Source organism: Lactuca virosa, chromosome 3 (assembly GCF_052849685.1).
Source record: "Lactuca virosa cultivar CGN04683 chromosome 3, Lactuca_virosa_CGN04683_v6, whole genome shotgun sequence".
In the NCBI taxonomy this organism is placed as follows: Eukaryota; Viridiplantae; Streptophyta; class Magnoliopsida; order Asterales; family Asteraceae; genus Lactuca; species Lactuca virosa.
The window spans coordinates 254,413,154-254,435,715 of NC_136428.1; the positions used below are offsets into that span (position 1 = coordinate 254,413,154).

The following is a 22,562-nucleotide window of genomic DNA, read 5'->3' on the forward strand; positions in this document are numbered from 1 at the left end:
GAAATCGTAGTTAACTTAGTCGTTGTTTCATTGATTTTTTATCTTATTTTAAGCATGAATACGAGTTGATACTCTAAATTGAAATTCTAGAAATGGTGCTCATATGACAAAAAAAATCACTACTTTTGCTGAGGTGGTCCTCAAAAATTAAAAAACTTGCAATTCTTATGAAAGATGTCAATGATTTTGATAATATAAGCATATGGAGTGATGCCCAAAATTGAAATCTGCATTCGTGTTCTTCTGAAGGTTATAAATGAGAGCTTTAATTCAACATCATGTGTTAATTTTGATTGTTTTTAGTGTGCGATTGCATCTATGATTGTTGTCACAACGAAAATTGTCAAAATGGATTGCAAGTTTGAATATTTTACGTGGTGAAAATGGTTAAAAAAATGTCGATGTCAGCGATTTTGTGTGTTATAGTTCTGTTCCTTTGAGTTTTAGATCGACCTTAGTAGATAACCCTTCATCTCTATTCATATAACTCTTTCTTCTATTAACATCAGATGTACAACTTAACTTTGAGTGGATTGGATAAGGAAGTCGTGTAGATTTGTTTCAATCATGTCTGTTATTTCTTTTTGTTACTATGTAATTTTTCCTTCATTTGATATATAAAAATTCAAATCTAATAATTTGTTTTTTCTTTGCTTTTAGATGAATGTACACAAGATAAACACAACATAAATACTTTTTTACTCAAGTATATAATGATAAACATACGATAGCTACAAAGGGATTGATATGACAATTATCATACCACATGGATGTAAATTAAAAAATATTAAGTTTGGGTAAAATCAGAACCATTATTAGCATAAAAAATATAAAACAAAAACAAAAAAAAAATCCGTAAGAAAAGTAATTATGCATACCAAGTGCAAAAACAGGATTAGATGTGTCAATAATCGAATGGAACAAATAGATGAACAAAAATGCTATGCCTTTTGAACAATATAACCAAGATCCATAAACAAACACAAGAACATAATCAAAGTCCAAATGAACAAAAAATTATGTATTTAGATGTGTAAATTCTGAAACCAAACTTAAAACATTATTAAACAAAAGAACATCATGATTCATGAACCACATTGTGTCTCTAATCTATCTCTAGAAAACTGCTACAAAATCAACATATGCATGTGGAATTACCTCAAGGGTGAGAACCATAGCCATTGGCTGTTCTTTCTTGCACTAAATCAAGCTTCTTCTCGACTAACACTTTTCCATCATCTTTAAGATTATCATCTTCATCGTCTTCACTATCCAAAGTAAACTGAGCATGATCCAGATGCAGCATCTCAGCTCCGAGTGGTTTATATTGCATTGATTCATTGCTCACGCCATGTTTTCTGCTAAGTAAACTATAAACTCCAGCAACGAAACACACAAGAAGTGCAAGATGACAATTGAATTGCAGGGTAGCAATGGCTCTAGCTCTATGAAACTCAGGGTGTCCTTTACATCTGATTGTAAAATTTCCTCTACTCTTTTCACGCATGAAGCAACCATTTGTGATGGAGCTCGAATAGAACGAAATCCCCATTTGAACAAACCACATCCCTTGCAGAACCAAACCAACTCCTCGCCCTAACCTAGAATAGTTTGATTTTGGGGTTCTGAGTTCGAGAAGTGTGGAGACGATACAGATACAGATTGGAACAAGGAGTAGATCATAGTAACGATTCTCGATCCCATCTGGATCTTTCTTCTGGATGTAAAACAGAAAGAATTCTTCGACGAAACCAAACAGACAGAGAACGTTGAGGATTGATGATGGGAATTGGAATGAATTTCTAAGATTTGTTAATATACCTAAAACAGAGAAGAGAAAGAACAAAGCGGAAATTGATATTACCTCCAATTGAAGAACAACGCCCGTTTGATCTTTTGATTTTATACCATCGATTATAGAAATTAACGAATTTAAGATGAATAAGAAGGAAACGAGAGAGATCGTGAAGAAGATTAACGATGTAACGAAAGAGCTCGATTTCGATCGAGTAGTTGATGATGGAAGCGCGGGTGATGAGAGAGATGACATTTGAGATATTTGCTCTAGGGTTTCGGAGGTTGAGATTATGGATTCAGAAGCGCCGATGAGGAACAATCCGCCGCCGCCGATAGCGTAAGTGAAGAGTCCTGCCATTGTTACCGATCTTCGTTGAAATGATAAAGAAAATGGAGGAGGAATTTGATATGAGATTGGGGTTTTTCTTCCCAGGGTTGGCTTGGTGTAATTCTCGAGTTTTGAAAGTCAAAGTCAAATATGAACGAAGAGAGAGAACATGAATCTGTTCTCCGCTGTCCGCCTGTCGTATTGGAATTGGGAACTCTTCTTCGTTGCCTACGGGGAATACACCGCCATTACCGGCTTACCACCACCGCCACCGGCAACTAGAATGATATAAAAAAGTATTAGGAGAATGAACACTGATAATCCAGATGATGATGATGTTGCATGAATCAATTGTTTGTTTTTACTGCAAACGAGCTGAGAGTTAATTTTGTTAAAAAATAAATGAAAATCAAAATGTTTCTAACAATAAGAACTTTACATTACTCAGGAGTTTAATTAATCAAAAGAAAAGAGGAGAAGCGGAAAGATCTGGAAAGAGAGTTTATTTATTGGAAAGAAAAGAAAAGAACTAGAAAGGAATATTCATGTGAATTTTTGGAGATAAAGGAAATGATTATTGTTATCCGAGCCAAACCAACTATTAGGTTTTATTTTATTTATTATTATTTTTTTTCATTGACATAAAATTGATATTAATTGACCCATTGTAGCCGTTTTATGTTCCGGTATAATAAAATAGAGCCATTAGACTAAGAGGAGTGGCATCGTCATCGGAGCTCGTCAGGGTCGCTAGCAATGTTGAAACACCGCCCCCTAGCACTCGCTAGGGGGCTTGCTACTTGAGACCCGTTGGATGTTTGGCGAGAAGAGAGACATTGAAGAAGCAATGTGATTGGAAGCAATGTTTTGATCAACAACATCGGACATATACCATACACAGCAAAATTTAGATATATAAAAGATGGTGAACAAACAACTTTTTAATTTCTATATTTAAGTTTGGAAAACAATAAGATGACAGATCGATTTTAAGAGTGAAAGAGGCAAAAAAATAAACCCTAAAAAACAAACATTAAATGTTTTTTTGTTCACCGGAAGCAGCCGCCGTCCTCCACAAATCTCCGTCAGCGCCGGTTACTCTATTGTCACCGGTGTTGGTACGTGCTAGCTTTGCTTCGCCGGTAATACACCGAACTTGGTGATTTTTCTTTTTCGGACCAGGTTTCAATAGTTTGTGGTCATTTTCGTCATTTATCGCCCGAAGTCGCTGCCATCTCCACTCTATTCTCCGGTGAAAGTCGGTTCAAATCGCCATTGACTGCTTCAATCTCTCTATTCTCTCTGACTTTTTTTTATGAGTACTCATCTTCTCCATTCTTTTTGTTAGTTTGGTTTTGTAATTAAAAGTAAATAAGCAATAACAGTTACTATTAAAGTAAAACCAGCACATGGTTTTGAAGTTAAGAAATCTATAAAGTAATGTTTTCTTTTATTTGTGAATTTATTATAATTAATTGTTTTCTAGAGTTATAAAAATATGGGTGGTGTTATGGACACTCCACTTTAGTCCACTCTAGTCTAATGAACCCTATCCTATAGCTTATTATATTCTAATCATTTCATTACTATATGATTTAATTATTACATTATTATTATTATTATTATTATTATTATTATTATATATATATATATATATATATATTAAAGTTGTAAAAAGTTTTAACAGTAAACCTGAGACATTTTAGCCAACTTTGGCCCCTTAAATTACATTTCCGGTCCTTCTATTTTTGTTTGTGGGTCACTTTAACTACGTTAATGTTGATCGGGGTTCGCTGCTCGACCATCTTTATGAATAGTTCCGGTTTGCCGGTTATTTTATCCCCACACCCGTAGTTAGTCGATCCTTCCCGTTTCTTCCTTCCACCGTCCTTATCCAAATCTTAACGAGTCCAAAACCCATATTGAAGGTATGAGATGTTGCTAACCCATCGTCACCCACCTCGATAGGTCTCTTGGTTTCGCCTGATCAATCACCGGGAAATCAACGAGGGGAGGCCGACGATTTTTACCTGCGATAGTAGAAGCAGCGGCGGCGGCAGATGGAGTTCGTCGGCGGCAGCAGCAACAACTACACCCAACACACTTATCGCTTTCATTTCGCAAGCACAAACCTCGATTTCGCGTATTCTGTTTCTTCTATACTGTCCTGAATCGATTGCTGGCATATGATCTCTGGAAATCACACCTCAATTTCATCAAGGTTAGTTTTCGATTTTCTTTTATTCTCTTCATTTATCCATGTCTTCTTTATTGTTTTCTGTAAATTGTAGGTAAGCAAGGTGGCGGGTCGGGTGGCTCCAGCGCTCCGGGGGCGATTCAAACTTAACGAAGGATATGGTGATTCAGTGCTTTCTCTTCGATTCTCGCTTCCTACCAGATTCTGAGACCGATTGTCAACCCCAAATCAAAGCTGAAGGTTAGGGCTTAATCTTCTTACAAAAGTTAACAAATGTTTCAGTTTCAGGTCATTCTGATATCCTATTCTTTTTTTTTTTCAGTAACAATCATCGATTTTGTTCTTGTATAAGTATTTCTGTAGTTGTTTATTGATGATATGATGAAATTCAATGTTGAAAAAAGGTCATATGACCTGAACAATGTGATGAGAAACAAAGCTGATGCAGATGGGGCTGGAAGGATGACGTGCTTTATGATTTTTAGTCCTTCTTCTGGGTATGATTGTTTCAACATTCAGTTATATTTACCAGCCAACTTTAATGTTCATTTTGTAAGGAACAGGGTACATGGAGCAGAAAATTGAAAGAGAGACAAAGCTGCTACAGATGGGGCTGGAAGGATTACGCTTACTCAGTTGGTTGAGGTAAGATGTTTGGTGCTTCTGTCATTTAACCATAGGCAGAATGCCTCTTTCTAGGAGCTCATTTTCAGTTAAAAATGCTTTTTTTTCTTCCCTCTTATTTCTCACAATATTTCTATTACAAAATAAAATAGCTTTTATTGTTTATTTAGAATGTTGTATCAGTATATCTAACATTTATCTTTGTAGACTATATACTGGATTTGGGTAAAATTTCAAATATGTATGATTTAAATTACAATTATGTTGTTAATTGATTTCTCATTTTTAAATATGCAAAATACCTTTGCATTTTGAACCCAACAGGTGATGTGAAATGCTGCCAAAATATCTTAAGGGTAAATAGGTAAAACTCTTCAATAGTTAACCATATTTTCATTTTTCATGGAAATCTGCAAGTATAGATGAATTGATACTTACGATTTTCCATATCCTACAGTACTTTGGCGGGTCTGTTTTCGGAGTCCCTGTGAGTCATACCCGATCAGGGCCTTTCCACCAGTATATATTCTCCATATATTCTACAGCAACCTCAAGAATTTGTAATCGCCAGTTTCAAGGTTGGACCTTAAGGTAAACTAGATGAAGTGTTGTATCCATGATTTTGTTAAGTAAGCAACCGACAATAATCAGATTGTAGCTTATGTTCAAAGGCTCTTAATATCTAATCATTGATATCTTTTTTCTAATTTCTGATTTTGGAATGTAATTTTTTGTGATTTCTACTTCGCAGCTGTGTAATTTTTTTTAGTTGTTTGCCTGTTTGGATAATTGAAATGGTTAATGTGGAAATGTAGATTAACTTTGTTTTGAACTTTTGATCATACACTTGATTTCACAGGTTTTGTGTTTGAAGTTTGGTTAACAGCGTCATTCTGATTTTTGGTTTGGTTGAAATTTCTATATGCTCAATGTGAATTTTTTTAGCTATTTGGATTATTGAAATGATTAATGTGGAAACGTAGATAAGGTTTGTTTTGATCATACACTTGATTTCACACGCTTTGTGTTTGAAGGTTGGTTAATCTTTGGGGTTCAATAAATTTTGAACTATAATTATTAAATATTAATGGAATCTCACAAAAGTGAATGTAATTTAGTATTGCTTTTGAATTTGCTGCTTTTGGGTTGCAGGCTTATACATAATTGACTTTCTATAGTCGTTTAATTACGTTTTCCTTAGAACAGTTTCCATGGTGGCTTAGTTTATCTGCGAAGGGATTGAGATTCAACATTTTCCTACTGACACTAATGACAAGTTGCTAAAACTGTTGGGAAAACTAAAAGTGAAGGTCTAATTCTTTCCCTAATTCCCTTTATGTATTTAGTCACTAGACTCGCATTATAAGAAATATTATACAAATTAACGTTACCAATTCCTTATTTAATGCAATGTTACAGAAAAGGGACATGTTAACGATTATTGTAATGGGGAAAGGTCGAGTTGGAAAATCTTCAACCGTGAGCTCCATCATTGGTGAAAGAACAGTTACTGTTATTGCTTTTCAGGTACTTTAAGAAGTTTATAAAGACATTTTTTGGACTTAAAATTTGTTGTACATGTTGTTTTGCTTAAAACAAGGACCAAAAAAGACTTTTTCCAATTTTGGACTAAACAACCATAAGGTCAAAAATAACAGAAACCATAGCTAAGCGAGCAGCAACCAATTTCTACTTCAACAACTTCTACTTATAGCTGTTTGGTGTTTTGTGACTAAACTACCCCTATGTAACTGACACCTCTGGTATATGTTGAATCTTTGTTTTTTTTTGTTCATATTTCAATTTTGTTGAAAGACCAATTTGCCCCTGCACTCAAATATGCCACAGTACAGTAAATTGGGACAGTGTATGTTTTTTAATTTGACTTGCCCCATAACGATACTCAAACTATAAACAAATAGTTGATCAAATGATATTTACAAAGAACAAACAACGGAAAAAATTGTCGCATCCGACCCCGCAACGCGGGGGTCCCCACCTAGTTATTATTATTATTATTAAATTACTTTATTACTATATTATTATATTCAAATAAAATTCACTTACCCTATTATTATCTAAGTTTTTTTCAAACGTTTTTCGATAAAATAAATACTATAGTATAATTTACTTCATAAAATAATAGTATAAATAGAATTATAAAAATAAATGTATTTGGAATAATTAAACAAGTGGATGAACATTTGTTTGGCGATAAAAAAAAAGTCAGATTAAAAAAAATCATTTGGTTATTATTCTTCTTTAAAAAAAAAAAAAAAAAAAACTTGCATATTTGTCAGCCCAATTCTCCATTTAAAACAAAAAAATCTAGGAGGAACCTAACACCATATTTTTCTCAGATTATATTACTCTCTTGTTTGTTATTTGACGCAGCCGCCGCAATCGGACGACCGTCGTCGTCGGATCACCACAGCCACCAAATGAAATTTTTCTCAGATTGTATTACTCTCTTGTTAGTAATTTTTAAATGATGTTCAATTTTTTTATTAATGTTAATACAATATTTTTTTTCTTATATTATATTATTAACGACCCAGATGAAAACAAATTTTGATGTTTATATTTTTTTTTCACATTTGAATTGGACACTTGGTGGTTTAAAAATAAAGTAATTTAATTAAATTAGAAAAAGAAAAAAAAATGGAGTGCTTAGGAGTGTTACCACTCCCTACAAAATGTTAAGATAAGATGTTAAATGGAGAAAAGATGAGGTGGCATTCAAAAAGCTGATGTGGCAAGGTGCTAGGAGTGTTATCACTCCCTTTATCCTTATATATATACTAGGCGAATGTTCGCGCGTTGTGCAGAGACACCTATTAGTTGAAATCTTTACAAATATATGTTTTTTTTAAATATAACAATAAGGTTGTTGTTAAATTTGATATAATAATTCGTATACTAAATTGATATAATATATTGATTATTTTGAATTATATGATAATATATACATCTATTATAACTGTATAACATCAATCATTTGAATGACTTCTACCCGCAAGTTACTCATTAATAAAATTAAATATAACATATGGCTTAATGTTATTTATAGTTTTTGTATTGTTAATTAATTTTTTAAAGTTTATTTTCTTAACGTTTTAATTTCTATCATTATAATTATTTAAAACATAAGACATTGTTTTTTTTTATTTCAAAGGTAACAATATAATCATTTATATAGAGTTACTTTTAACTATTGTTATTGTAAGTTATTTTAAACTACTTATTTGAAAACTTTTAACGATTATACAAATATCTTTAGGAAATATTTTAGTTAAATTGATATTATAATTTAGTTTTTTCATTTACAATTTATCACTTTTAACTATTCACAAAATATTTCTTGGGTTTTTTAAATGGAACTTAAATTTATATTTAAGTTGACACTATAATGTTATATTTAAATTAACAGTTTAAGTATTTTGTCCTAACTGTTCCATAGTTATAGCTTTAAATTGATAATGATTTACATACAACAACATATTAAATCTAACAAATTAATTATAATATTTTAAAAGTTAAAGACATAACTTTATAAGTAGAAGTAAAGATATTATTTTAATATTGAAATTTAGTTTATTTATGATTACACTTTAGGTTTGATATTTATTTAATCTTATTAACCAAATTATAATCATTATTAGAAAGACACTACAAGTTATCACTTTTAACTATTTACAAAATATTATTTTGGTTGTTTAAGTTAAACTAAATTTTATATTTAAGTTTGTCCTGTAATGTCATATTTAAGTTTATAATTTAAATATTTTACACAAATTGTTCAAAAGTTGTAGTTTTAAAATGATAATAGATTACATCCAACAATATTTTAAAAATAATAAATTAAGTATAATATGTAAAAAGTAAAAAACATAACTTTATAAGTAAAAGTAAACATATTCTTTTAATATTGAAATTTAGTTTATATATGATTACAATTTAGGTTTGATATTTATTTAATCTTATTAACCAACTTATAATATTATTAGAAAGAAATTGAAAAGTCATGAGAGTTTCAAATGAATGTGGTGAAAGAAAAAATGTTTCATTTATAATATATATATATATATATATATATATATATATATATATATATATATATATATATATATATATATATATATATATATTAAATCTCATGGGTTTTAGGGATCTTTACTTTCTACATTTTATCACTTTTCTTTTCAAATTTTTCTCCAAATTGCCCCATACTTTTTTTTTTGCATTTCTGCCACCAACATTCCAAATTTTTCATTTTGTCACATTTCTTTTCAACTTTTTCTCCAAATTGCCTCATAATAATACTTTTTTTTGCACTTCTGCCACCAACATTCCAAACTTCTCATTTTGTTATATTTTTTTCAACTTTTTCTCGAAATTGCCCCATACTTTTCTTTTTGCACTTTGCCACCAACATTCCAAACTTCTCGTAATAAGAATAGTTTTCTTTTTCCGTCTTTATTTTTTGGGCTAATACAATTACTTTACTCGACTTAATATATAAAGCCCATTAACCCTAGAGGTGCACAAAAAAACCAGTTCAAGATCCGAACCGGTCAAAGAACCGGTAAACCGGTTCACGATGAACCGGTCCACGATGAACCAAACCGGTTTAGGAACCGAACTGCTGGTTTACACCCGTTTGAGATTTTAGTGATTGAAACCGGTGTAGTATCCGTGAACCGGTTTGGAACCGGTATAGAACCGATCGAACCGTTTTAGAACCGATTGAACCGGTGTAACCGATTTAGATAGGTTCGACTATTTTTATGAATGAACCGGCTTACGGGTGAACCGGTTTTGACTTCGTTGACCTGAACCGAATCGGTTCAAAGAACCAATCTGGTTCGAGAAAAAAATCGGTTTGTGCATCTCTAATTCACCCCATGCAGAGCATAGTTTTCTTTTTCCATCTTTATTTTTTGGGCTAATACAATTACTTTACTCGACTTAATATCTAAAGCCCATTCACCCCATGCGGAGCATGGGCTTCTCCTAGTTTTCATTAAATGACATGGTTGCTACATAGGATTAGGTACTATTACCGGCTTGGGGAGAAAATTGGTACTCCCGTTGCCTTCTCCACATCTCACGCTCTAGATTTCTCTATCTCCCTCCACCCGATTTGGATTCCACTGATGTTCTCAACTTTGGTGGATAAACAAGCTCCATATGCAACTACAATAGTGGTGACTGCGACTGGGTTAATCACCGATGTTACTGCCCTATGGAGAGAACCTAACCCAACAGTGGTAGCGACAATGATTATTTGTTTGGTGCGTCGAAAGTGGGGTGGTTTTCACTGGAGGTTCGTGAGTTTCAAGCCAAGTCGAGGGACATCGACTATGAGAAGAAAATGAAATACCCTAAGCAGGAACAACAACAACAACAACAACAAGATCAATAGCAAGAATATCAACATGAGCATGTTTGTCGAGACATATATTACTAAATATTTGTTCTTCTTTGTTTGCAAAAGATACATTCTTAGATTTGGATTCATAGTTGAAGGTGAACTGAAATTTGTGTGGCCTAGTTTTCTTAATACCCTAAAGAATCCGGTAACTCCGCCCTCCAATTGTCATAAAAAAAAACCCTCCAAGATAAAAACCAGAACAAAAGGGAAGAAAAGAGATGACTTCAAAGAAAAGAGGTTTCGCTTTAATCCTTTTCATTTCATCAGTGTCTTCAGCAAAACAAAACATACTCCCATCAAAATCAACACATTTACAAACACCATCAACTGTCAAACCCATCATAGTCCCGAAAACATAATCAAATAAACAAGTCCATCGATTAACAAATAGAATCAAGCAAACAAATTCGTCATATGATATAGCACAAAGATTTCTAATCACAATCTTGAATTAATGAGATGGAGGAATTGATGTACTGAATAGATAAATCATGATTCATGGGAAAAGAAAGAAAAACACCGATGAATCAGAAATTGTTTTCACGAAAAAAAAAATTCATGAGATGGAGATTGGTCAAATGGTGATTTGACAGTGAAGGTGCCCTAACTTTTATACATGTGGCATCTGATTTGGCATGGAAACCTATTAAAACAAGTCTTAGGTCCTTAATAAATAGGTTGAAAGTAGACTTTATGCCCTTCATATGCAAAAAAATAAAATAATAATAATAATAAATTAAAAAATTAAAAAATTAAAAAAGTTAAAACATATCCTGATATTTGGTTGGGCTACAATGACAATAACCCTAAAAGAAATCCTTTTTTTTCTTTCCTTTAATGAACTCCATGCCTTAGTTTTTATAAAGAAAAAATATTAATGTAAAAGATATTTCAAATATTTTATGATTTTCATATAATTATCAAGGTTCTAAAATGTTCGTCTTGGCGCGTCATGACTCCAAAGATTGTACCTGCGGCCAAGTTTTACCAAAACGGCACATTAATTATATGTATATAAAAATGAATAATAGTTGAAAATACATATAAAAATATTAATTATATACAAAATTGTCTTCTTATGTCACGCCTTACAAACGACGTGGCTCGCCAAGGTTCAAAAGACTTGAAGTTTGACATTGCCGCAAAGTCACGAATTACGTTATTTAGAACCTTGATAATTATACATATTTACAAAATTACAAGTAGTTATATCGAATAATTTTCTATAAATAAAACTTAACAGCTTACTGCTGACTTCTAACCTCCAGCGAAATTTACTAAAAACACCCTACATATTGGTTGAATATGCATGTCATGTCATGCTCAAATTTATAATAGGTTAGTTATCGACCCCCTAATCATATATGATAGTTATTAAGTTTTATCAAGGTATTTTAAGTTTGAACTTTTCAAAAGGTATATTAAAAACATTATTATTTCAAAGGCGGACCGTGAAAAGTTCATCGGGTATCTACGTATAATGTCATATGACATTTTAGTTAACGAAATTCATCGATGTGGTGCTAACATGGAGACTGTATAGCTTTTTTAATTATATTTTTTTCATAACTCTTATTATTATTATTATTATTATTATTATTATTATTATTATTATTGTCATTCAAACTAAAGGAATCAAGCAAATCATACCCAACATAAGAAAAAAAGGAACAAGAAAATCTTCCACAATCATCAAGTTAGAAAAGAAGGAATGAATAGAGCTTTGATACCATGTGAACTAATATAGCAGAAAGAAACATTTCTAGGGTTTCATTACTAAAAAAAGCAAGGTTGTAAAAGTCGCTAGACGGTGGTAGGGCGGTCGACCGAGGGTTAAGGGACTAACCGGTCTAGGCGGGGATTAATCGGCGCCTAGGTGGAGACCCTTAAATGTAATCAATTTTTTTTTAAATAAATATTACTTATATTCTAACAAAATTAGTAAAAACCCATAAAACTTTGTTCAGTCGTCTAAATAATTAAATCATTGTATATAATAATTTTTTGACTAATTGGGAATCTTTTTTAACAATTTTAGTCACCAGTCATCATAATTTAGTCACTCAATATCATAAATTTGAGTGATCGGGAATTTATTTTGAAAATTTTGATAATCTGACTTTTTTTCATGCTTAGATCGTCTAGAGCGCCTAAGACCGCCCAGGACCGCCTACGACCGCCTACATCCGCCAAGACCAACTTCGTCTAACTCGACCGACTAACATTAATCGTAGACAGTAAGAGGCCGCCTAGCGTCTAGGCACTGCTGATTTCTACAACACTAGAAAAAAGTATATTAAAGAAAAGACAACTATAAACAAGGAAGACAATATAAGTTAATCTAGCTAAAAGGATAAACAAAAAATTCAATGCTAAAAGAGTTCAATAAAAACTTGTTAAGCTAACAATAGAAATAAATATGTTGAGGTGGACAAGTGGTAGAACTTAGCCGGACATGATGCAGATTATGGCAATAATAAATGCATCGGAGCTACGTCAACCATATGGAAATTGTGTGAATGAACATTAAGTTGTTCGGACACGTCCATAAGAGTCAACCGTGAGGATGATGTCAAGACTCATTGTCAATGATGTGAGAACGAAAGGACTCCGAGAAATAAAAAATTGAAAAATATAACAAGGGGTTAGATACCTAACTTGAAAAACTTGGTTTTTAGTATGACAAATGATATTAAAGTGTGAAAGCTTAGAATGAAAATAGGAGAAAATTACTAATATAACCAAGTTTGCTAATTACTTTGTAAAAAATAGCCAAAAAAAAATCAAAATTAAACACAATAGCCATCAATTTCGCAGATGGATTAGGACCAGTTATGAAATGAGTATTCCATATGTGAACATAGAAACAGTTTATGCATGTTTTTGCTTTGAATACTTGTATGTTTACATATAGAAAATCCATGTATGAAATCAATCGTTCCATCTATGAAATCAATTAGTTTTAGCTATAATTTTTTTTTTTTCAAATCGCCTATTTTTCTAGTTTTTTGGTTCTCTAAGGAAGCTATGGATGAGAAAATGTATTCTTCTGAAAACATGGTAAGATATCTACTTAATTTGTGTTTTAATAATCATTTATCATTTTAGGGACGTTTGTTTATGATTTATTTGGAAAAAAATAATTGATTTTTCGGTTTTAAAATCTTAGTTCTATGTGTGTTTTGATACTTTTTCGAAAACAAAACCGAAAGAAAATGTTTTTTCGGTTTCAAAATCTTTGATCTATGTGTTTTTGATACTTTTTCGGGAAAAAAAACTGAAAAAAAATATATTTTTCGGTTTCAAAATTATAGATATATGTGTCTTGATACTTTTTCATAGAAATCCTTCATTATTTAGAGCATTTCATAGGTAGCCTTACGGTTTTGAGAGCATTTCATAGTTGGTATTGTTAGGAAATTGCAGATATGCAATTGTACAAGTAGGAGATATGTAATCGTGCGTTGTGAGATTATACATTTGCAGATATACAATTTATGACGTGTAAAGTGATTTTTGATGCAAATATGATACACAATTATGATATAAATCTGATTTCCGATGCATTTCATAGTTGGTATTGTTAGGGAACTGATTTATAATGCAAGTATAATGAATCGTGCATTGTAAGGTTGTACATTCGCAAATATATAATTTTTAATGTCTAAAAGTGATTTCTGATGCAAAACTGATACATAATTCTTATATAAATCTGATTTATGATGTATTTCGTAGTTGGCATTGTTAGGAAACTGACTTCTAATTCAAGTACACAACTATAAATGACCATAATTTCAAACATTTTCTAGAAACCAACTTTAAATTTCATAAAAGTTGATTTTTGTAAAATATATTGCTATACATGATCATAATTTCAAACATTTTCCAAAAACGAACTTTAAATTTCGTAAAAGCTGATTTTTGTAAAATATATTGCTAATGACCATAATTTCAATGATTTTCCAGAAACCTAACTTTAAATTTCATAAAAACTTATTTTTGTAGAGTATATTGCTATAAATGACCATAATGTATCAATACTGATTTGCATGTAGCACACTCTATGCATTACATATAACTCTAATAGTGATTTGCATTGCAACTCAATTGTCATATTTATTTATTTTCACAGCTTTATGAATTTTTTTTTATTTACTTAAGTTAGAAATAGCAACTTACTTTTGTTATAATAAGTTCACTTTTGTTAAACTTATTACCGTTTGTGTTGTCGATAGTTTTGATGTTTGTGATGCATTTAATGTGATATTGTAAAAAGTTATACAATTTTAACGACTTGTTAAACTTATTACCGTTTGTGTTGTCGATGGTGTTGATGTTTGTGATGCATTTAATGTGTTGTAAAAAAAAATACCCTTTTAACGACTTGTTTTATTTCAGCACGCCTCTCAAAATTTTAAAGCGGTGTATATGTTTGTATGTTTATGGAGCAATTAACCAATAAGTGTAGCTATAGACTCTAAAAATGCAATTTTTACATTTCGTGAAAGGATGGCAAAAATCTTTTAGGGATCCTATATTCGTCCGATGTAGTTGTATTTGATATGTATCTAACTTAATGTTTGATTTGTAATTGTAACTGTTTGGGTATGAAAATTAATTTTATATATAGCGTGGCACACACCGCCTTCATACATAATAATAAGTTTAAATATTAAAATCTAACAAAGATTGCATACACCTTATTGTCGTTACAGCAAACCATAATAAAAAGTCGACCATTACAATTTAAAAGACTACCAATAGACATAAAACTTACAACTTAAAAGACAACCAATAGACATAGAGCTTACAACTTGAAAGAGTCGTCTACATGAAATACTAGTTATTTTTAAGGGGATTTGAAACATCCTCATACTCAAACTCACTTCCATCATGCTCGTACATGTAAAATCTACTAATTTGTAAGAATTCATGGTTATAACTGTATGATTTCGTAGCCACTAGCCAACCTTAAGAAATTCATAGTCAAAACTAACTATTAAAAAAAAATCTACCGACAAATTGTAGATGGAATGAGAGCATTTCATAGATGGATTGCAATCTATCTATGAAATGGGATAATTTGCTGGTATTTATACTTCAAGCAATGATTTAATAGATGAAATGAGAGCATTTCATAGATGGACTACAATCCATCTATGAAATGGGGCTACCTTGGTGGTATTTATACTTCAAACAATGATTTTATAGATGATTATTTTGCTAACGTACAAGTCTTCGAAGTAGAAATGTGCATAAACTGTTTGTATGTTCGCAGATAGAATACTCATTTTATAGTCGGTCCTAATCCAACTGCGAAATTGATGATTATTGTGTGTAATTTTGATATTTTTGGCTATTTTTTACAAAGTAATTAACAAATTTTGCTATATTAGTAAATTTATTAAAAATAATGCAATATAACTATAAATCTAGGTACTAGTTGTCTTTTCACTCTGTCATTGCTACTCAGTAGTTACTTTTCTTTCAATTTACATTGTTAGTATCGGATTCTTGTTTTATTGCGTTGGGGTATTCTTGGTGTTTTTCACATTGATGGTTTGTTAAGGCTACCTGGAATGGAGGGCAAAAAGATGCGTGGGAGCTGACGTGGCAGCCCCCTTCACGCGTGAACACTGCCCCACCTTCCAGTAGGTTGCTTGTTGCGTGGAGCTGGAGACGGAACAAGATGCGAGAAGTGATTGGTTAATGCTCTCTTTGACTGTTTTCTTTCTTTACGAACGTTGGAGTTTTTTTTTTTGAAGAGTGTATCAATGCTTTAAGAGTTGCAGAGTAAAAATGGAGAAAAGAGCCGGACGATGCGTATGGGAGGAAGAAGACAGCAAAATGAAAGACTTGACAGTTTTGGTCCTTGAAGTCTTGGTTGATTACATCTTCCACCCTAAATCAAACTTCGTACACAACACTTTTTCTCCGTACACAACAATTTGTGCTTTAAAGTGTTGTATTGTACAACTCTATAATGCATAAATTGTTGTGTATGGAAAAAAATTGTTGTGTACGAATCACTTCCCAACTTTTTATGCTTAAATAATGATTTTCGAAAATTACATATCATACCCTTTCAATTATCTTTTTTCAATTTCTAATATAGCTTTCAAATATACCTTTTATAATTAAAATATTTTTTTATTTTTAATAAGTGTGTTTTTAATTTTAATGTAATGTTTGTTTTTTATTTAAATTATGGTTTTATTTTAAAATATGGTTTGTATTTTGTTTTTTATTTAATATAATGTTAAAAAAATAAAAAAATAAAATAAAGAATTTGTAGAGTGGTAACCATTTCCAATGGTTAGTGGGTTGGAGGTGGAGCTGACGTGGCACACATGTTGCATCACTTTTTCGATGGATTGAGTGTGACCACTCCCCACAGTCTAATTGTTACAAACGTCGTCTCCTAATCCGCTTTTGGCCCGTTAAATACGATAACTGAAGCCCGTTAAATAATGCTTAAAAAAAGTCCATGCTTTTGGCCCATGCGGCAGTAATCCGCTGCACCACTCCCCACCCTATTTCCCAAATGGATAAGCAAGCTTCATGAAACCGTATATATATAACTCACAAAGTAGCTTTCAATTTCAATCATCGTCCCCACAGTCAACCTCTTCTAATCACTCAAATCAGTCGAAAGAAGAAAATGAATTTACTTATCAGAAATGGAAAATCTGTTGTCAATTTCGTGTGTTTCATGCTAATCGTCTTCGGAGGATCGGTACATAGCCGTGGGTTACTCTCCTCTCAGGATAGACCGAAGCCTAGTAATGCCGCACCGTTTGCTCGATGGTTGGTTTCTCAGAGTTCTTGGGGCGTTTTAAGGTGAGATTCCTACTTCTATCTTGTTATTGTATCTTCAATTTGTATCTAATTGATTGCGTTTTTTCCGCTATGTAATTAGTGATAATCTCTTCAAGGATTTGGATTTCTAGGTTTCTGATGTTCATTGCTTAACTTCTTTATGTAGTTGAAATTGGAAATCGGATTCAATCAGTTTATAATTTGAAAAAAAACATACTTGGATTTACAATCACAACTTCCCCTCAATTTCTACAGAAAACGAGTTTCACATCGAATTGAAACTCAAAACTTCGTAATTTAGTTTAGAAGTTATTAATCATCTCCAAAATTTTGCAGTACCATTGCAGAGGATCTAGGCGGAGCACCTTTCGGGTACGTTGTTGACTTGTTTCTGTTCTTCTTGTAAGATTATTGGAGTACAATGAACAACGCTTCACATCTTTCATGTGATATAATCGATCACGCAGGAATGTGGTTTCGTTTAGCGATGGCTTACCTAATGAAGGCAAAGGCATTCCATATTTCTATTTAACATCTCTGGATCCAACTGCACGTTATGCATTGAAAGATCATAGATCTTCCTTCACACTCAGTGAATACCCTCTTGGAACTTGTGGCAAAATCGACCCTGAAGAACCCACTTGCTCTAAAATTACTCTCACTGGAAAGGTATGTTAAGCTTTGAATGAGATAAGATGAACTCTATACAGTTTAATTGATTCTACTTTGTTTACAGTTGAATGAGCTAGATGCAAAATCTGAGGAGGCTGAAACTGCTAAAAAAGCTTTATTTGCGAAACATCCTGATATGAAAAGTAAAACTTACGTTAATTATCATATTTTATTTCTTTTTTTAATAAAGGATGAATTGACATTTTGAGTTTTCAATGTTTGTTGATAGAGTGGCCAAAGGATCATAGTTTCCAGGTGTACAAATTGGATATTGAAGAAATATTTATGATCAATTTCTATGGTGGCCCTAAGCCTCTCACAGTTGATGAATACCTCCGTTCTGGAATGTAAGTCAAAGGATCCGGGAGGAGTAAAAGTCAAACCTAAGTTATACGAATGTAACATGTGATAGTTGTAAAACATGGGAATATATTATATATAATAATAAAAACTACAGTTATTTTTTTATAAAAGAAGTTTGTTGGATCTTGAAAGCAAATTTATGAAGATATATTTGTGTTGTCTACAGGAATAAAGTAACAGCTATTATGTGAAAAAACCAGTGCGAATTCATGTCTCTGTCACGAGTTTTATGCCACATGATGAGTTTTAACTCGAGAACGTGTAATTTGTTGAAATTTCTGTAATATAACGATTCAAATTCTAGAATTTTTGTATGTTATGGTTCATTGTTTCAAGAAAACAATGGAAGTGTAAATGTAAACTAGTCATTGTTGATCATATTTTGGTATGTTGGTGATGGAAGATCGATTATTCTTGTTTTGTTATTGTGTATGTTGATCTATGATGGATGGATTTCTTGTTTTTATATAAGTTCTTGATCAATTGCCAAGGTTTGAGAAATAATGGTGGAGTCATGGTGTTTATGTTAGAATCAAAGATTCATGATGTTTAAAATCATGTTGTGTCTAAATTTATAGCAGGATGCACCACTTAGGTGGTGTTTCTTCATTTAATGAACTTAAAGAGGGAATAACTTGATTCATAATAGAGTACAAAAAGAATGACTCAAATTTAGCAATTAGGAGAAATCAAGTTTCCTCAATTAAGCATGTGGTTTATCTTTTACTTTTATGTTCTTAAGTGTATCGTCATTTTCCTTCTTAAATATGTTTTGTGGATAACAATATATTCATTTATTACTTACGCCATGTTCTTGAGTTTTTTTTTAAGGAATGAATCATGTTCTAAAAGAAAGTAAATTTTTTTTTTATGTTTTTTTATGGATGGAAAAGGAAGGAATCGTGTTTTGAAAGAAAGTAAAATATGTTCTTGAAATTTTTTTTTTTGAGGGGAGTGAAAAAGAAGAGGAAGGAAAGATTAGGTTTTTTTTTTCCATGAAGTCTATTTGACCAATGCTCTTTTCTCAAGAGTTAAAAAATGAAGGGAAAGGAACACCTTCCAATTGACCCAATCCAAATACAATGTCTTCAGGATCTTTCCCAATCATGGTGATATTTCTATTTAGTTTTTTGATTCATGCACTTTAGTGGTGTAGTCAGAATTTTGTTTTAGGCAGATCAAATAATTTAAAAAATATAAACAAGTAGCAAAATATTGAAAATGGTAACAAAATGTAACAATATATGATTTTAAAGTAAATTGTTCGTTTAAGTTGGAAGTAACTGATTAATTAAGATAATAAAAAAATTAATATACAAACCTGATGAATGAGAAATTCACTGTGGAGATTGAAATGCAATTTGATCTATTCAAAAAATTGTTGTTTTAATTCTTTAATCGACATGTCTTAACATGTAAATTATTTCCTTCGTTATGGATTTAAATTTAAAATGGAGTGAGCAATGTTACAATTCACAGTTTTAATATTTTTTATTCAAAAGAAATATAAAATCTATATATAATATATTTCACCTCAAATTTGTGTAGAGTGGGCCAAGACCCACTCTTGCACCTATGTAGCTATTTCTCTGTGCACTTTAAAACAATGTGATTTTAACTTTTTATATCTTTCGTCGCGATTAGGTGTAAACGAGTCGAGCCGAGCTCGAGCCTAACCAAGCTTGAGTTCGGCTTGTTTAATTTTGAATAAGCTCAAGCTCGAGCTCGATTCGAACCTTAAAATGAAGCTCGAGCTCGGTTCGTGAACAATTTAGTGTGCTCGCGAGCCTAAACGAGCTTTTATATATATATATATATATATATATATATATATATATATATATATATATAGCCTCGTTTAGGCTCGCGAGCCCACTAATTGAAGCTCGACTCGAGCTCATTTAATAAACGAGTCTCATATTTTAGGCTCGGGCTCGTTTAATTCGATCTCGAGTCGAGCTTTTAACGAGTCGATCCAGAATAGCTCACGAGTAGCTCGACTCACTTACACCCCTATTCGCGATTCTCCATCTTCAATGAAAATAAGGGTATTAATATGGATACACATTAATATACTCTAAACTTACTCTCGTAATACATTGACTCTTTTGTCCTAACTTAGGCATCAAATACTATTACTGTCGACATCCCTGATAATTCTTCTGACCTTCATTGTCTATCATTTCACTTTCTATGATATTATCAACCCGAATACGCTAAATACAACAAAAGAAAGGGAAAGGAATGAAAGGAAGTTTATCCCTCTTAATTAACATACATTTAGGTAGATAGATTTCAAGGGGAAAAACATAATCTTTCCTTCCTCTTCTTTAATAAAACCCAAGAACACATTACTTTCCTTCATTCATTTGAAAAAAAATCTAAAGAACACACTTCCTTCCTTTTCATCCCTTACAAAAACTCAAGAACATGGCACAAATATGGGTTGATTGAGAGAGATAGACTTTCTCCTTCATTCATTCTCTTCCCTTTCTTTTCTTTCTTTCCTCTCCCTTCTCATCCCTTCATTTTTAAACTCCAGAACAGAGTGTTAGTGAAAAAGAAAGAAATATTGTACTTCACATTATTTTCATACACAATACATATTCATATTCTCAAGAAATAAAATATAGCTAAAAGAAATGTCTTAAAGCATCCATAATACGAGAAATTTTTCATAAAACTTTTTTTTTTTTTGCCACCTTTTGTCAAATCACCAACCCAAAAAGCTAAGTATTCACTATAAAAAAGGTTTTTCTATAAAAATTTTATGGTCTCATAGTAATATCAATCAAAGACAAAATATATAGATATATGAATTAGTAATATTAAATTGTAAAAAAGCTAGCATAGAGTTTTTTAATTAAAAATATAGACAAAACTGTAAAAATGGTCCCTGTGGTATGCATTTTTTCTAAGGTTTAGTCCAAATGTCGACTTATTTGGCTTCGTGGTCCTTTTGAACTAGTTTCTTTGCGGATTTGGTCCCTCAGTAAATTGAAATGACTGTACTACCCTTTGGGTATTTTATTTTTCATTTTTTTTGATTTTTTTAAATATAATATTTATTTAGTTATTTTAATAATTATTTTAATAATAAAAAAGGGCCCACTTCTCTCTCTCTCTCTCTCTCATACCTCACCAGACCAACCTTCCCCTTCCTTCTTCTTCACTTACAACCAAGAACCACCGCTGCCGGCCACCGGAGCAGCTCCCTCCGCCACTCCCCGCTGCCATGGTAAAAACTCACCACCACCGTGTTTATTTTGTCGAGTACAACAACCACAAACATCCTCCAAACATCCCCGACCCTTACTCCTTCCTCCGCTCGTCTCTCACACGTCGACCTTGCCGGAAGAAATAAACAGAAGCAGCAGGAGTCGCCAGAGCGAGCACCACCGACTGCCACCGTCGTTCTCAGCCCACTCCGCCCCCCCCTGTCGTGACCCACTGCTTCGACCGCCTTCCTTCTTTCCACCGAGGTAAATCACAGTAGCCGCCACCTCCCCCTATCGTGACCCACTACCAAGATTTTCCAATAAACAACATTATATACAAAACAACTTCAAACCAACAAATTAAAGTCCATCCAATGTACCTGGAACGAAATCGGGGATGAGAGGGCCAAATCGAAGACCAAAGATACAGAGATGTAGGTACACACAAAAACATTCAGAAAAACACAACCAATATTTCTCAGAAGCCAAACACCCACCAAGAAATTAAAACCCAGAAATTGATAGAGAGGTGAGAATGGGTCTGATAAACAATCATCAATCTGTAGAGCTAGGGTTGTGAGGCAGAGAATGATAGTTTCAGGGGTAGAGACGGTGGTTTCTTCTCTCTTGATTTTCTTTTTGTTGAAACAAGGTCAAGCCTGTAAAAATCCCATAACAATGTCGGTTCTTTCTGCATTAAATTTTAAGAAATTATGGCAGTTTTAACAGGAGAAGTGAAGTGATTCTAGTGGTATCTTCTCTATTGATTTTCTTTTTGTTGAAACAAGGTATGTTAAAAGAAAAATAGAAAATGACGAAGGTGGAAGAAGGAATAAGATGGGGTTAGGGGAATTGGGTGTGTTTCTTTTCCGAGAGAGAGAGAGAGAGAGAGAGAGAGAGAGAGAGAGAGAGAGAGAGAGAGAGAGAGAGAGAGAGAGAGAGAGAGGTCCTCTTATTTTTTAATTATTAAAATGAATAAATAATTATTAAACATTAAAAAACTAATTTTAAAAATAGAAAATAAATACCCAAATGTATTAAAGTCATTTTAGTTTATTGAGGGACCAAATCCACAATGAAACTAGCTTAAAAGGACCACAAAACAAAAAA

General features: G+C 32.3%; 2 protein-coding genes and 1 long non-coding RNA gene across 9 annotated transcripts; 2 read left to right on the forward strand and 1 right to left on the reverse strand.

Moving 5' to 3' along the window:
- Positions 1-991: 991 nt before the first annotated feature.
- On the reverse strand, positions 992-2,602 carry LOC145167135 (plant viral-response family protein (DUF716)). Its single transcript, XM_079086233.1, has one exon. The coding sequence runs from the start codon at positions 2,153-2,155 to the stop codon at positions 1,160-1,162; it is 996 nt and encodes a 331-aa protein (XP_078942359.1). The 5' UTR covers positions 2,156-2,602; the 3' UTR covers positions 992-1,159.
- A 1,293-nt stretch (positions 2,603-3,895) lies between these two features.
- On the forward strand, positions 3,896-7,527 carry LOC145167137 (uncharacterized). Of its 7 annotated transcripts, none has more exons than XR_013740928.1 (8): positions 3,896-4,346; positions 4,417-4,562; positions 4,645-4,819; positions 4,886-4,967; positions 5,271-5,310; positions 5,404-6,256; positions 6,366-6,473; positions 7,307-7,527. It is a non-coding gene; the product is annotated as an uncharacterized LOC145167137 (long non-coding RNA). The 7 variants fall into 7 exon arrangements; XR_013740927.1 differs by having other exon boundaries at positions 3,897-4,346; positions 7,341-7,527; XR_013740931.1 differs by lacking the exon at positions 7,307-7,527 and having other exon boundaries at positions 3,902-4,346; positions 5,404-5,537; positions 6,099-6,256; positions 6,366-6,760.
- A 9,433-nt stretch (positions 7,528-16,960) lies between these two features.
- LOC145167138 (Pyridoxamine 5'-phosphate oxidase family protein) lies at positions 16,961-18,659 on the forward strand. The gene is made up of 6 exons (XM_079086235.1): positions 16,961-17,220; positions 17,536-17,571; positions 17,667-17,868; positions 17,936-18,014; positions 18,101-18,218; positions 18,401-18,659. The coding sequence occupies exons 1-6, from the start codon at positions 17,042-17,044 to the stop codon at positions 18,423-18,425; spliced, it is 639 nt and encodes a 212-aa protein (XP_078942361.1). The 5' UTR covers positions 16,961-17,041; the 3' UTR covers positions 18,426-18,659.
- Positions 18,660-22,562: the final 3,903 nt, after the last annotated feature.